Source organism: Gadus macrocephalus, chromosome 6 (assembly GCF_031168955.1).
Source record: "Gadus macrocephalus chromosome 6, ASM3116895v1".
NCBI classification, from domain to species: domain Eukaryota; kingdom Metazoa; phylum Chordata; class Actinopteri; order Gadiformes; family Gadidae; genus Gadus; species Gadus macrocephalus.
In genome coordinates this window covers 3,031,336-3,048,104 of record NC_082387.1, presented here as the reverse complement: position 1 = coordinate 3,048,104, position 16,769 = coordinate 3,031,336, and the positions used below count along the sequence as shown (strand labels likewise).

General features: G+C 42.5%; 1 protein-coding gene across 1 annotated transcript in view; it reads left to right on the top strand.

Moving 5' to 3' along the window:
* Positions 1–16,769, top strand: part of coro1ca (coronin, actin binding protein, 1Ca) — an 86,799-nt gene that overhangs the window by 52,327 nt on the left and 17,703 nt on the right. Inside the window, exon 3 of the mRNA XM_060053008.1 lies at positions 13,065–13,187. Coding sequence (XP_059908991.1) covers positions 13,065–13,187 — 123 coding nt within the window. The remainder of the gene's footprint in view (positions 1–13,064; positions 13,188–16,769) is intronic.

The window sequence follows — 16,769 nt, the reverse complement described above, 5'->3', positions numbered from 1 at the left end:
GTAACTAATTACTTTTTCCAAGTAACTTGACCAACACTGCTTGAGACACACACAAGATGAGAAGCTATTTATGAGGCTATTAAGGAGATGATGTCAAAGAGGGGGATTGATCTAACAAAGGTTGTCTCAGTCACTACAGATGGGGTACCTGTTTTGTTTACTTGAAATGTAGGCCTGGTGTACCGTTTTTGCTTACTTGAAATGTAGGCCTAATGCACTTTGTGTTTATTTGAAGTGTAGGCCTAGTGTTCCTGTTCTGCTTACTTGACATGTAAGCCTTATGCACTTTTTATGTTTACTTGAAATGCAGGCCGAATGTACCTGTTTTGTTTACTTGAAATGTTAATATGCGTTACTTTGTCTAACTTGTTTTTCATGGTTAAAAGAAAGCTATTTGGAAATAGAAAATAAATGCATCTGAAATTATAAGGAAATATGCCGTGTTCATTGTATTTGAAAAAAGAAGGCTATTAGGACGTGGTAGGTGAGAGGTTTGGACCTTTCTTGGAAGGAATTTTTAGTAACTGGACCTTGTTCAATTTTAATTGAAGACCCCTGATCTAGTTGGACACGCCCACCTGTGATGTCATAAGGGGCAGATTTACAAAACGGCTTGTAACGGCTAATCACACCACATTTGGTGGCATGTCATGGGACCTTTAAACACAGAACAAAAAGGAATCTTCGACATATGTTGTCTATCTACTACTCGCCTCAGGTGCGACCAGCTTTACATGATTGAAGCTCTGCCTTAACCGTGCTGGACTCGGACCAAGAATGGATCTTGATTGGTCGTAGAGTTAGTCGAATTTCATTCGCTTAAGATTTGCTTTGTTTAAATACAGCCGTAGAAATTATCTTGGTTTTGGTTGGAAATCTTCTGAATAAAGAAGGGCTAGCTTACTGTTGGCTAACTGCCAGCCTAGCTTTAATCTTGTGATTTGCTAACTGAAGTTTAATTTTAATCATGGAAGATGTCTAGTATTGTAATCTGTTAACAAGCCGGGGATTGACACTGATTTATTTTTTTAATTGACACTAACATTATAGATTTGTCAAATTATAGAAGGAAGAAGATATGATCACCTTGGTTTTCCAGTAGGCCAAGTTAGGCATCCTCAATTCAGTGCAATGAATAATATGAGGTTTGACCACACATAGCCAGTGGAATACAAGCATTTATTTTGATAGATGAGCCACTGCAAAACCTTGTTGAAAAAACAACACTACTAAAACAATGAATTAAACAATCTACATGTGTCTTGGATAAATAGAGGCATAGTAATGTAGCTCCACCTGCCCTGAGTTCACGCACACTCCTGCGGCCAGGGGCATTCTTATTAAATCTGTCTCATCGGATTTTGAAAATAAAAAGCCATTGAATTTAGGCACTGAATATTACTGCATTGAAATATCGTATCTGGATTTTTTGCCTCTGAATTTAACTCTTTTCATTTTCAACAAATCATTTTCGCCTTTTATTTTTCAACGTTCAAAAATTCAAAATCAAATATTCAACGTTCAAAAATTCAACTTAAAGGGATACTTCACCCATTCAGAACCGGCGTTCCATCATTATAAAATCATTAAAAAAAATAAAAATTCCCTCATTCTAACCCAGTCTTTTCTCCCGAGATGACGTCAAATGACGCGTTTGACGTCATCTCGGGAGAACTTTGCTTGCCTGCTAGAAGGGCCGAGGACTACAAATCACTGGTTCCGCAAATTTGTAAGCCCACCAATAAGGAATTAGGGGGGGGCGGCAGCTCACGTACGAGGTGTAAACACAATGACCGCCATTTTTATTCAGCGCTTAGCTCTAGAACTAGACCGACACAAACCTCTTACCATGGCAGAAGCAATTTTGCAATGGGAAACAGCCAAAGTGGATTTTGAAAATCTATTGTTGGATTCGGACAATCAGGGCTATTAGTACGAGCCAGAATACAGCCAGGAAGAATTGACACAAATAGAGGAGGAGGCTGGTGCGGCTGCTACTGAACAAGCCTTGCCTGTTGCTGAGGACGAGGAGCTGGAGCGAGCCGACTGCTCTGTTTGCCTAACACAAAGTCCCTTTGCTGCAGCGAATTTCAGCGATGCAAGTTTCTTCTAGAATAAATGAATCTGGCGAGGACGGGGCCATGTGTGTAACCTCTCACCCTGGCTTTACGCCTCATCTGAACAAAAATATTTCCGGTCCCAGAAAGTGATTTGGAAACGCCAGCCAAAGCCCGCCGGGAGAAACAGACATCTGAGCATAGAGTAAGTGTTTGTTTTTTTGCTAACACATTGGCTACAATAGTTTTGAGTCAACAATGTAGTGACAATGTAGTTATCCGAAAGTCGCCGATCTTATTGGCAGAGCATTGGCTACGTTACGTTAGCTTGAAGTCTGTGTAATGCTGTATAGGCTACTCAAGGCATAATTTATCTTGCTTTGCTAATGTTGTGCTCTTTCTTTCTTAGATGGTATTGGCTTCCTGTGTTGTCCAGGCCATCAGAGCTAATAACCCAGCAAACGCATATGGGGTCAGAAGAGTCTCATTAATAATGACTGCACAGAGTAGGATTCACAAATATATTTTGTGATTTATATATGAATTACTCTCTTCTCACAAATACATTTCAATGCACACACAAATCGATATCGGTATATATAAATGTAAAATTTATCCATAAATAAAAATAAGTTTCACAAACACATTTCTGATCCACACACAACTGTACCTTGTTTTAAATAAATGTAATATAAATCCATAAATATATGAATTAAAAAGAACTTTGCAATTTTCATCAAAATGTATTTGGATGTTGTTACATTTATATACAAACTGTTAAACTTGAATTTACAAGACGCTTTTCATATGTGAACTTGTTTGCATTTGTGTGTGAACTGGTGTGTATTTATATGTGGATTTTTGAGACTCTCCTGACGTGGCTGGATTCACAAATGCATTATTTTCAACAAGGAACTCTCTGTAGCCAATCAGATGCCTCCCTCGTTTTCAGCCAATCACATGATTGCAGTGACTGGGTTTTACAATGTCGGTGCTGTTTACTACTGTAACGGCACCGACAATCCCAAAACCCAGTCGAAAATAGATGGAAAAAGTGGGTAGCTCAAAACGTGACGCAGCTTTTACTTCTTCGCCACCTAGAGATTGTTATGAACGATCATTCAAAAAACCCATGTTATTTCCCATAGACATTTGACCGAGGGAACTGGGAGGCTCGGAGGCTGGACTCAGAGGTCGGACCTGCAGTCATGTGAAGTCACCTTACACGTTTTATTTTCGTAAATAGTTCATATTATTTCATGAATAAAACTTCAAATTCTTGTTGGTTGTTGTGATTTGTTTACTAACTCAAGTGCTGTTATACTAAAGTAGGCCTACTGTATAAGATAAACACTTATTTCAACTGGGGAGAAAAGGTTGAGCACAAATACTTGATATGCTGAGCTACCGTAATTAGCAAATGTTTTTATGCTGTACAGTAATATACAAATGATGCGTTTGAAAAAACGAGGGCAGAAGTCTAAACTAGTCAACGTATCAGTGATTTAAATTTACATTTAGGGCATTTAGCAGACGCTTTTATCCAAAGCGACTTACTATCCAAAGCGACTTACTATCCAAAGTGACTTACAAAGTACATTTGTCATAAGAAGTGCAACAATATATCACTGTCGGTACAGTAAGGATGTTCATAGAACCAAGTGCAAGTACAACAATCGCTAGGCTAACCAATTCCCCGTGTTACAGCAATGATAGCAGCTACTGCAGTTGCTACACAGTTAAATACTATAATACAATACAACACGATACAATACAATGTTGCTACACAACATTGCTACACAGTTAAGTACTATAATACAATACAACACAATACAATGTACAATGGTGGCCAGAAGGGGGAGGGTGGCTATGCAGATTCGAGGTGGACTCTGAACAGGTGAGTCTTGAGCCTTTTTCGCAAGATAGTGAGCGACTCTGCGGTCCTGAGAACGGCAGGGACCTCGTTCCACCACTGAGGTCCCAAAACCGAGAAAAGTTGTGACTTTGCTGATCGACCTTTGCTAGCTCTTAGCGATGGCGGTACCAGACGTCCAGCTGCGGTAGTTGAGCGGAGGGATCGAGCTGGGGTGTGTGGCTCCATCGACTGCCTTGTATGCCAGTACCATCGTTTTAAATTTGATGCGAGCTACTACAGGGAGCCAGTAGAGGTCCCGGAAGAGGGGAGTCACATGGGAGAACTTCGATAGGTCGAACACGAGGCGTGCTGCCGCATTCTGGATGCGCAGCAAGGGTTTAATCGCAGAGGCAGGAAGTCCATCCAGGAGTGAGATGCAGTAGTCGAGGCGGGAGATGACCAGTGATTGGACTAGAAGCTGAGCTTCTTCCCTTGTGTGGAAGGGCCGGATTTTGCGGATGTTGTAAAGTGCAAATCTGCAGGATCGGGCCACCACAGTGATGTTTGCGGTGCATCATAACTGATTGTCCAATACCACGCCGAGGTTTCTGGCAGTAGGAGAAGGAGATACAGTGATGTTCTCAACGGTGACCAGTAAGTCGATGTGTGGGCTATCTTTCCCTGGGATTAGGAGGAGCTCGGTTTTGTTGAGGTTAAGCCTTAGGTGATGGTGATGCGGTGATATGTTTACACAAAGTTTGCTCATGCTCACACTCGCGTTAGGACCATGGGTCCTTCCTCCTCCAAACAGAAACACGTGGCTGGTGCAGCGAGCGCAATGCACTGTGGTATTTGGAGGATTTCTTACTTTTGAGCCAGAGGGACACGTTCTGCCTTTTCTCAGGCTAGGATGAACCGATTTCAATTTTTTTTGCACATTTATAATGCATAGAATTATTTACTTCATATAACCGTCATATCTCCACCGGTGAAGTATCCCTTTAAATATTTTCAACGTCCCCAAATTCAACATGCCAAAGTCAGCTGCAAAATTCAATGTAGGAAATTCAGTGTTAACATCCAGGGACCTAAGGAAGAGCAATCGATCCTAGATGCTAAATCGCGGTCAAGCAAGGAGAGCGGGAATAAGAGCGTCACTCGCTGGGTCTTTCTTTCTAGATACAAACGTTAATTCTAAACAGCATTTTACACAGTAGCCTAAGCCTATAATAGGCTCAAAGGTAAATCAAAGTCTTTAAAAACTGACTGTAGCTTTTTATGGGGAGGGAAGCAATGGTGGTGGACCATACTAAACATATAAAAATCCCTTCGGTCTGTAAAATGCTAATAAAATCAAATGTATTTATTAAGCACATTTAATAACAAGGTGAAGGGGTGGGGACTCTTATGTTTTATTTATGTTTTTGTTATGATGCAGTAGGAAATAAACTATGAAATAAACGATGAACTAATGCCATGTGAAGTGTGTGTGTGTGTGATTGCAGTGACTCAGCTGGATTTGCATGCAGCATAAATTGGGCTCCTTAATTGACTACAATTACACCTTGTAATTGTAGTGGATTAAGGAGACCAATTTATTAGGGCACCAATTTGGGGAGATCCAAGGTCCCTTTGCCTAAGTTTGGTGTGATGCTGGGGCAATCTGAAGCCCGCTGCGTTTGCTGTAACGCCTCGTGCCCGTGACTTTGAATGGGTACGGACGCGCAATGCATTGTGGAGCCTTCGGCGCAGTCAAAAAGTTGAAAATGTTTCAGTTTTGCAGCAGCGATGGATCCGTCATCCAATCAGATTGCGTATGCAAATTTATGCACTGTGACACTACTCGGGCTCTGACGACCCTGGAAAGCTCCCCCATCCGTCAGCCACACCTTCCAACGTCCTTTGACTGACGTAAGAGTCCATATAGAACTATCTGAAGTGGTAATCAAATAAAATAAAATTTATGTCATTTTGTTGATTGAACAACAAAACGAGAAGGCGTTGCTCAGGGATCAAGATCAAGTACACATACATAACAAACAAGGGGGAAGAGAGGCTCCAATGACCTTTTCCGCTGATCTCACCACTCTTTGCAGGGCCTTTTTGTCCACCGCACTGCAGCTGGAGAACCAGGTAGAGATGGCGTACGTCAGCACACTCTCCACTGCCCCCCTGTAGAATGTGGTGAGGATACTGGGAGGTAGTGAGGCCTGATGGAGTTTCCTCAGGAAGTACAATCTCTGTTGGGCTCGCTTCACTAGCCCAGTGGTGTTTTTGGACCAGGAAAGGTTGTCAGAGATCTGTACTCCCAGGAACTTGATGTTCTCCACCTTTTCCACTTCACGATTACTGATGCAGAGGGGTGTGTGCTTAGGTTGTGATCTACGGAAGTCCACGATCATTTCCTTGGTCTTTTCCGCATTGAGCACCAGGTTGTTGTCTCTGCACCAGCTCTCAAACAGATTGACCTCCTCTCTGTAACAGGATTCCTCATTCCCATGAATGAGACCCACGACTGTAGTGTCATCTGCAAACTTTACAATCATGTTGTTCTTGTGCCTTGGCACACAGTCATGGGTCAGCAGCGTGTACAGCAGAGGACTGAGCACACATCCCTGGGGGGATCCTGTACTCAGTGTGATGGATTTGGAGATTTTTTTCCCAACACGAACTGACTGTTGTCGCTCCAACAGGAAATCCAGTATCCAGTGACAGAGGGTGGGGTTTAGGCCCAGGAGGAGAAGTTTATCCATCAGTCTCTGCGGCAAGATGGTGTTAAATGCAGAGCTGAAGTCAACATACAGAATTCTAGCATAGGTGTCTCTCTGTTCTAGATGGGTGAGTACTGTATGCAGGGTGGTGGATATTGCATCCTCTGTGGAGCGGTTTGAGCGGTAGGCATACTGATGTGGATCCGGTGATGCAGGTAGGCTGGATGTGATGTGTGGTTTGATTAACCGTTCAAAACAAGGTTAATGAAATTGATTTCTGTTTCGTTCTCTTTGGCAACACCCTTTGGCGATAAGTGGTAATTGTTCAGATAGGCACCAACTGTGGATCGACACTGACACCCAGAGCGTTACATTATTGATCATTCTGCAAATGCATGCCTTCATCAGTTATGACCCAAGTATTTTCCAATAGAGACCTTGCTGATTGGGACACACGCACGCACACACAGACACACGCTAAGGTTTTTCAAGATTCCTTTTTTTCATTCCTTTAAATCCTCTCCCCAAGCTGGTTTGCAGTGGTTGGCTTTTGAGCCAATCAGAATCAAGGACCTGAACTATCTTTTTTATAATGAGCATTATATATGGCTCTTAGTTGCCACACACTCATTTTGAGAAGCAGTTTCAGTGGGAAATGGAGCCATGTAGCTGGCCAGCTTGTATGGAAGCATATATGTAGCAAAATTCAAATGGCAATGCAATTTGCAATTACATTATGCAATTGACAATTCATTATGCAATTTTATAATGTAATTTGTAAATACGTTATTCAAAGTGTATTTTAATATGCAAAGTGACAATGCAATCCTCAATTAAATTTGCAAAAGTTATAACAATAAAAATAGAATAACATTTTGTCAAATTCTTTGAGTTCCTTATTCAAATTGAAATTCCCGTGATTGCAATCCACTTCGCCACGCTCCGTGTGTTGCGATATTCAAATGACATTTCAATCCGCAAAATGAACGCTTTGCAAAACGTTTTCCAAAACGTAATCCAAAACGTTTTCCAAAAAGTCAATATGCAAAGTGTCAAACGTATCAGCCAATCAGCGTCTGGGCGGAAACTACGTCACTTGCTCGTAATTTCCTTGTTCACGTTCACTTCTAGTTCGTATGTGTCAGGTCCATGGTCACCAATGGAGATACGGTCCGAAGTTTGGCCGATGATGTGGGGAACAATCGTGTTGAAGACACAGATGCAGTAGATAGAGTGTGTGTTCTGGGAGATAGGATAGAAGACTTATCCTCACTGGTACATTTTGACGCCAGTGTGGTAAACACAAAGATTTCCCAAGCGCTACAGGCACTGCGAAACATAGGGTCGGGAGACCCACCGTGGAGATACCCTTGGAGGCAATAGAAAGTGACGTAGTTCCCGCCCCGACGCTGATGGCTGATACGTTTGCTGATACGTTTGCCACTTTGCATATTGACTTTTTGGAAAACGTTTTGGATTACGTTTTGGAAAACGTTTTGCCAAATCTTTTGCAAAGCGTTCGTTTTGCGGATTGGAATGTCCTTTGAATATCGCAACACACGGAGCGTGGCGAAGTGGATTGCAATCACGGGGACGCTATAGCTTTTCAATTTGAATAAAGGAACTCAAAGAATTTGACAAAATGTTATTCTATTTTTATTGTTATAACTTTTGCAAATTTAATTGAGGATTGCATTGTCACTTTGCATATTAAAATACACTTTGAATAACGTATTTACAAATTACATTATGAAATTGCATAATGCATTGTCAATTGCATAACGTAATTACTTATTGAATTGCAAATTGCATTGCCATTTTAATTTTGCTACATATATGCTTCCATAAGCTTGAGAACAGCAAAAGCATTGATTTCATGTTTTTTCTCAATATACTGCAAGTATGCATAGTTTGAGAGCACTGGTGTAGTCCAGGGTATACGCGGGTATACGGCGTATACCCACTTATTTTTCGGTCATCATTGCGTATACCCACTTCTAAATCCCCCCAGATGCGCACCATTCAATAGGCCTATCTGCAAGCCAAATTGCCCACTTTTTTGCCTTCACACCAAACGTGACGGGGCGACAAGATCCCATACAAGTGAACGTAGAGACGCGTATCGGGCGAATTTTTCGCGAGAGAAAACCGGCGACAAGTTTTGATTTGTCGCACCACAATTTCGCCGTGCACAGGCGAGCACGTTCACGAGGATTTGTGCAGCGACAAATTCGCTCGAGTTGAAATATTTCAATTTTGACGCGAATTTCGCATGATGACAGCCAATCAGCGTTCAACAGCGTGGCCACTGAGTGACATATGTAACGTAACCGCCAATCAACGTTCAACCGTCAAACTCAGTGCAGTCCGGGGTGCAGCATGGAGGAGAAAGTGATTGTTGCCGTTTGCGACTCCCGAAGTTCTATATATGTTCTATATATAATAGTATATAATATAATATAATTGTATATGTATTATCACGGCCAAAAGCTCTGTGCGCCATGACCCACGCTGCTCTGCCTCTTATTGGCTAATACTCGCTGCCTTTACTGATTCGATTGTTGAATAATTTGAATGATAATGTTCAATCATCATATGATATTTATATATATATTGATATTATATAATATATCTAACGAGATGATTGATGTGGAAGAGAATGATGTGCGTTTTTTTTAATCTGAGGTGAAATATGAACAAGGATGCATTGTCAAATTCAGATCTGAAGTATTTTATTTAAATAAATGTTCCAAAAATTAGACCTGAGCTGGATGACGTATAGTCCATGCGACGACCATGGACATAATAAAGGCGACGAGCCTTCGTTCCCATTAAACGGTAAACATGGCGTCAAGCGGTTCAACTGTTGGTTCACGTTGGTCCCCTAGAGAAGTCAAGTGTCTGTTAGCCAGAGACGATGCGATTCAGGCACAGTTGGAGAAGACCCACAAAAATTCAGATGTATTTGGGAGAATCCGCGAATCAATGACTTTATTATGGTCCATGCAGCGGACGCTTGGTGATGACGTGTTACGACGTGATGACGTATGTACAAGAGCCTAACGTGGCCAGGCCACAGTTGCGATGGCCAGATTGCCTAGTGTGAGCGCAGGCCAGAGAACATTGGGGCCAGTTGAGCACGGTTAGGTGTGAAAACGGCCAACGGCCACGGCCAGATGGCCTAGTGTGAGTGCACCCTGACATTCCAGGAATAAGGAATAGTTCACTCAAAATTCCTAGTTGTCTGTCACTAGTCTGTGGGCCAGTATTGGTTTAGTAATTTCATAATCCTTCCTCCCTGAGATCAAGCAGCAAAAATTATGTGAAAATTAGCAAATACTACTGAAGGATTTTGGGGTAAACTAAATAGAGTAGTCTCACATGTCACTGTTTCTAAAACAGGGCGTTTTTCTGGGCTGCGTTAAAAAAGGGCAAACATTTAGACTAGTATACCCACTTCTCCAGGGACCACTACACCACTGTTTGAGAGTACCGTAATTTTCGGACTATAAGCCGCGCCTTTTTTCCCATTTTGCGATTCTGCGGCTTATGTAACGGTGCGGCTAATCTTTGAATTTTATAGCTAACGGCCACTAGGGGGCCTCCTAAATCTATGGATTTTTAAGCGGCGGGCTCCAGTGCGACTTATATATGTAAGCATCATTAAATTTAGCTGCTGCGGCTTATACTCCGGTGCGCCTTATAGTGCGGAAAATACGGTACATACTTTTACCTTTCTAGCTAGCTAATTCATGCAAATATTAACCGCCTAACTTTTTAATTTTCCATGATTAATCTACAAGAGAAATCTGTCTGTTACATAATTTACTCTTCGATAGAGTTTGTTGCTGCTAGGGCTCTGCAGGCTCTGCATGCACAGCGAGCCACCAATCACTGATCATGTTGATCAGTTTATGATCAGACAACAAAAGCAGAACAAAAATAGAACAAAACTTCAAAATGAGCCAGCAATAAAGATGAATGGACGTCAGTTGAATGGAATTGTTTTGGTTATAGAAAAGACGGCTTGGATGACTTTGACAGTGTTGCAACATACGAGAAGAGTTCTTAATGGATCTATGCCGATGAACTCTGCTTTCCAGTTCTTTATTTTTCCTTTTTTTATTTTTCCTTTTTTTAATTGACAGTATTGATATGGACCAATAACCCCAACTGGGAAATTTACATTTACATTTTACATTTAGGGCATTTAGCAGACTTTTACCCAAAGCGACTTACAACGGTTAATTCACAAATTGACACACCGACAACGCAGTCCAACAGGAAAGGCGACAGCCAGCTCGTCAGGAGCAGTTAGGGTTAAGTGTAATGCTCAGGGACACCTCGACACTCGAGGTGGAGGAGGAGCCAGGGATCGAACTAGCAGCCTTCCGGTTACCAGTTAACCTGCTCTACCTCCTGAGCTGAACACATTGAATTTGATCTTTTGGCATGAATGAGACCTCCCTTGTGGCCGTCGGGTGACTTAAGGTATATGCCTGCTATATCACTTTCTCTTCTGCTTAAGAGAAGCCCTGTGACAGTCAGTTCAATACAAAGACAACCACTCACCAGTCACTGCATGCATCGTGCTGTATACTGTGAATGATGGCTGACAGAAGCTGTTCTGTATCCGGGTTTGTGCTTTGCAAGTCTTTGGAACTGTTGAAATGTTAGTTATTGTGTAAGTTGCATTGTTCTTTTGGTCATTGTTTAGTAATTACTCTTGAAAGTATTTGTCATTAGGGTTTATTATGTGTTATGGGTACGTTTTCCAAACAAACATCCAATGATGCATTCTGATATACAAGCCCTATAGCTGGCTGAGGCTGTAATGTATTGTGGCGATGGTTGCTAACTGACATGGCTCCTAAGCCAGGCTTGATAACTTTTGAAGGAGAAACAGGAAATGGATCCTGGAAACCTGGGAAAACAGGCTGAGTCATTTCCTGGCCGTCTGGACTCCACATCATCCTCTGGTGTTTGTTTTGACCGGAAGGAGTGGCGCTTGTTTTTCACATCATAGCCATTGTAAATGATCACTTTAATCTAAATACTTTACACTCACTTTGGATCTTATCGATTCCTCTCCATTACCTATCATTACTATGAGAAACTAGTCTACCCCCTCAAATGAACCACTTCATAGTTTCACGCTTTATGTTGATTCTGCTTGTACTGTCTATATTTTAAAGAAGCTACTTCTTCCCTGAAGACCCAAGCATTGTATCTTGGTAGCCTCATTGTTGCTTTATTATTTAATACATGGATGTTTGCATAGGATTCATCAGGTTCAACAACCATGTATACCGGTAATAGGTGACAAAGTCCACAGAGTTTTTAGCGGAAATGCCATGGTTGTGGTTTTGGGCCCGGCTGTGGGCAGGGAGAGCATTAAACTTTAAATAGGGACACGGTGACATCATCTCCCTGAGTCCCTGACCCTGTGTTGTGGCTCCAGAACAGAGCACAGGGTGTGTCTCGTGCTTGCGACTCCACCATTGTTTTCAGGAGGGAGAGCAACGCTGTGTGTGTGTGTGTGTGTGTGTGTGTGTGTGTGTGTGTGTGTGTGTGTGTGTGTGTGTGTGTGTGTGTGTGTGTGTGTGTGTGTGTGTGTGTGTGTGTGTGTGTGTGTGTGTGTGTGTGTGTGTGTGTGTGTGTGTGTGTTAGAGATGCGCGGTTGGCGGATACAGCCGCGGCTCAACCGCAGATCGGGCGGATGACGCGACAAAAAAATAATATTTAATTAAATTCGGGCGAGTGGCGGTTAAATCGATCAAAAGAAAAATATTTATTCTTCTTTTTATTCTTATATGTATAACATCTTCAGGCGGTGAATTATATTTCATAATTCACTGTTGCTAAGCAGATAGCTGTCAAGGAATGTGGATCTTTTTTTTTTGTGGTAACTTGTCAGTGTCTTCGGTTGCTAAGCGACGTCAGCGCTTTGGGGGCGGACTATTGATCAACGCTTCGGAGATGGTAGCACAGGCAATAGGCTATCCTACTTGGGACTTTAGCCTTGCAATAGCTTTGCTTCATTCGATCAGTCTCCTTTCAAGAACATGCAAGAGCTTTCTAGCCTCGCGTCAGCAGCCCCATGCATCGCCGTATGAAAGCAACCGGCGGATGGCGGGCGGATGCGGTTTTAAAAATTGGTCAAAAAACTTTTGTTCGGATGGATGGCGGATGTATGATGCGTTTGTGATGCGGTTGCGGATAAAATAACAGCCCATTCGCGCATCTCTAGTGTGTGTGTGTGTGTGTGTGTGTGTGTGTGTGTGTGTGTGTGTGTGTGTGTGTGAGAGAGTGTTTTCTGGCTGCCTATTTTGAAATTAGAACATAGACTCTTCTTTCTGGGAAATTAAGACAAAAGTAACGGCCATCAAGTTTTACATTTATTTTTTTAAGGTTTTAATATGTAGTGTGCGTGTTCCGCAGACGGGCCGAATCGACAAATCCTACCCTACAGTGTGTGGCCACACCGGTCCTGTGCTGGACATCGACTGGTGTCCTCATAATGACCAGGTCATCGCCAGCGGCTCTGAGGACTGCAATATCATGGTAAGGACCCTGTTAAGCTCATCAATATTGCTCAACTACATTTAAAAAAGGCATGCCAAAGATCAAATTGAAAGGATATTCTTTGATCTGCTTTAAAAGTAAGCATTCTCCCATCCGAATACCCTGTTTTCTACCATGGAGACAAGCTACTGCAGTCTCACTTTCCCCCACACGCACACACACACACACCCCGCTCCAGCTCATTTAGCTTTTATGAAATGAGGTCTCTTACTTTAAGCAGAGAAGTAGAACGGGAAGTGCAAGGTAATGTCTGGTATCAAGCTGAGTAGTCTTGCCAGCCTTGTATAAGCATGACACTTTTGGGTAAATTTAGCCATGATTTGAACTTTGGAATCAGGGCTGAACTGGTGGAAATCTATTTATATCCACAAGGTGACGATTACACACACACATGCAAACATTCCCTCAATACGCTAAGCTAACCTCGCCAGGACACTCTGGTTTGATAGTGAAACATAGACTTGCAGCCCCAGCATGGCTGCCGTCTGTGGTTTCTGGATTAGATTAGCTTCAATGCGTCATCCCAATCCAAGATATAGGAAGACTTTATGTTTTCTTCAGGCTGAGACCTGAGAGATCAAGTTCACTCATTTAGGGTGCACTCACACTAGGCCATCTGGCCGTGGCCGTTTTCACACCTAACCGTGCTTAAATCTGCCAGTGTGAGTGTGGCCAGTCTCGCCAGGCCAGGCCAACTTGGCCACTTGGGAGAGGTGTGCTGCTACGGTACGGGTCGCCACGGGTACAGATGCTAATGAGCCGACACGCGCACACGCGCGGCTACGCAACCTGAGCTGGATGACGTATAGTCCATGCGACGACCATGGACATAATAAAGGCGACAAGCCTTCTTTCCCATTAAACGGTAAACATGGCGTCAAGCGATGTTTACGCTTGTTTGCGTACTCAGTGAGAGTGGGCTCTATCTGAGAACGGCTCCAAATAAGCAACAGACTCAGCAAAGTGCGAACTGTGTTCTCTGTGTTGTTGTCCATTGTTGTTAAAACTCTGACTGGCGGCAGACTTTATTATGGTCCATGCAGCGGACGCTTGGTGATGACGTGTTACGACGTGATGACGTATGTACAAGAGCCTACCGTGGCCAGGCCACAGTTGCGACGGCCAACGGCCACGGCCAGATGGCCTAGTGTGAGTGCAGGCCACCACAATATGGTGGCTTTTGCTCTACTGTAGAGCCACTTCCCCACCTGAAGGCCATGACCCCTGACCTGATCAAACGACAGCAGTTCTAGACAATGGATGCTATGACTATTTATTTTTAGTTGCAGAAGTTGCCATGTCAATGGTTCCTCTCTTTGAGACCACTTGATTCCGGCAACATAGATGTCACCTTCTAAATGGGCTCAGTGCCTCCATGTTTTGGTTGGATTAGTTTTTTTTATTAACTATAGCCCATGTACTGTCCATACTGGGATCGTACATAGAGTTCTGAATGAGATGTGTGGCATGCAATGTACCTCCCATGTTCCATAGAAGCTGTGCAACAGCATATCATTTTTCTGGGGACAATATTTAAAGTATGCGTATGAGTGGGTGGATGTGTGGGTGTTAGGCAAAACTATTCTTTTCCGGGAATCAGTTCTTTCAGTTCCGTTCACTATCACGATTCATTTGTTTGATTTGTTCGTTAAGTCAGATGGTCTTTTACGTCATTTGCCAGGGAATCGGAAATTATGGAATAAATGTTAATCAACATGCATGTAGCCTACTACTTTCTAATGTTCTGGCGAAATTACCCAGGTTAAGTGTAAATATTAAGCATATATATAAAGCACATACGTGCCTTTTTTTTCATAAATATCCTTAATACATAATGGGGTGCAGTAAGAATTAAATGGCGCTGTCACACCAAAATTGTACCGGGGGCGAAAATTGTACCACCTACATAATCCGCGTTTGAAAATTCCAAACCTGCCTGGCAACGGACGATCGCGTTGAACGTTACCTGGCAACAGACGATCGCGTCGGAAGATGCCGAAGGAAGGTTCATGAACATTCGCGCTCATTCATTGAGCGTCACAAGACGAAATAACATTTAATAGATGACACTTATTTTACAAATGACATTTATTAGCGTTGCTAACTTTGTATTTGTATTGTGTTTAATCGTTTAATCGCATTTAGCTAGTAACCTGAGTGTATTAACACAAGCTAGCTAGACTATGATACACTTTAAAAACTCAGTTTATTAGCTAAATTCAATACAATACAAATATAAAGTAAAAACAAGTGTTATCTGTATTATGTTATTTTCGTCTGTGGCAACATGAGGGCAAATGTTTTTTGAAACCTGCCTGGCAACGGACAATCGTGTCGAACGATGACGTAATGTTTCGAACGCGGTTTACGTAGGCGGTACAATTTTCGCCCCCGGTACAATTTTGGTGTGACAGTAGCTGTGTTCGAAATCGTTCCCTATCACGGATATAGTGAACTGTATAGGGTGCTCGCCATTTTGTAGTGGTGTTCGAATTCTCAGTGGTTAATTTCATGCACTATATAGTGCACTTAAAATACCCAAAATGTTAGTGTACATACGATGTACCCTACATGTTACTCCCGTATACCACAATGCAATGCGTCGTATTTTTCTGGAGGAGAAGAAGCTGAATAACCACGAAAACGAATACTTTTAATGACGGAGTCTCCGGCTTTCGTTTAGACATGTCAACAATTTATTTGGGATTTAACATAGAAAATTTACCATTCAAAATTAATAAAAACAACCTTGATCAAGAAAATGTAACATTTAACATCAATTCAACCTCCAGCTTTCTTCATGAGTGCCCGTTTGTTTACATGATGTGGGCGCATCTGTCTGCGTCACATAATTACCCGGCGCATTTACTGACGCAAATGACGTTTAGAAATGTTCAGCATCGTAGTGTCCGAATTCTCGTTTGTTCATTCCCAATGTAGTGCACTATGTCATGAACACTATATAGGCAATAGTGAGTGAGTGAATAGGGAACGATTTCGAACACAGCTAGTGCCTTATCATTTGTTTACCCATGGGCCATGGCAACGCGATTGCTACCTGCTCTCATTGGCTGAATCGATGAGAACGTTTTAAGGTAAGGCCACACTGCACGCGCGTTGGCGTTGAAAATCGGCATTTTTGCATAGGGAACCATTGGTGTAGGCGCATAGACACGTAACTTGCGTTAAAGCGGCGCGTTAGACGCGGCATACTCACGTAAACGCACCAACGCGCAAAGTTTAAAAAATTTAACTTTTGACACGCCTACGTATGACGCTTAGCCACGATAGCCAACCAGCGTGGAGCATGACCCAACGTCACTGGCAGAGAGTAGTGACGCTTGCACAGAAGCATATGGCGGACATCTTTCTTTATTCTGGGTGGAAATAGTAACATAGTTACGCCATTAAAAGCGTTTATGTAAACATTTTTAGTGAGGAAATGTGCATTTTACTTTCATAATGTTCGCTCGGTGAATGTGTAGGATGTTTGGTTTGATAGTTATGACGAAGAGGGAACACTCCATTCACTTGCATGGACAGCGTCTCTGGTTGCTTAGC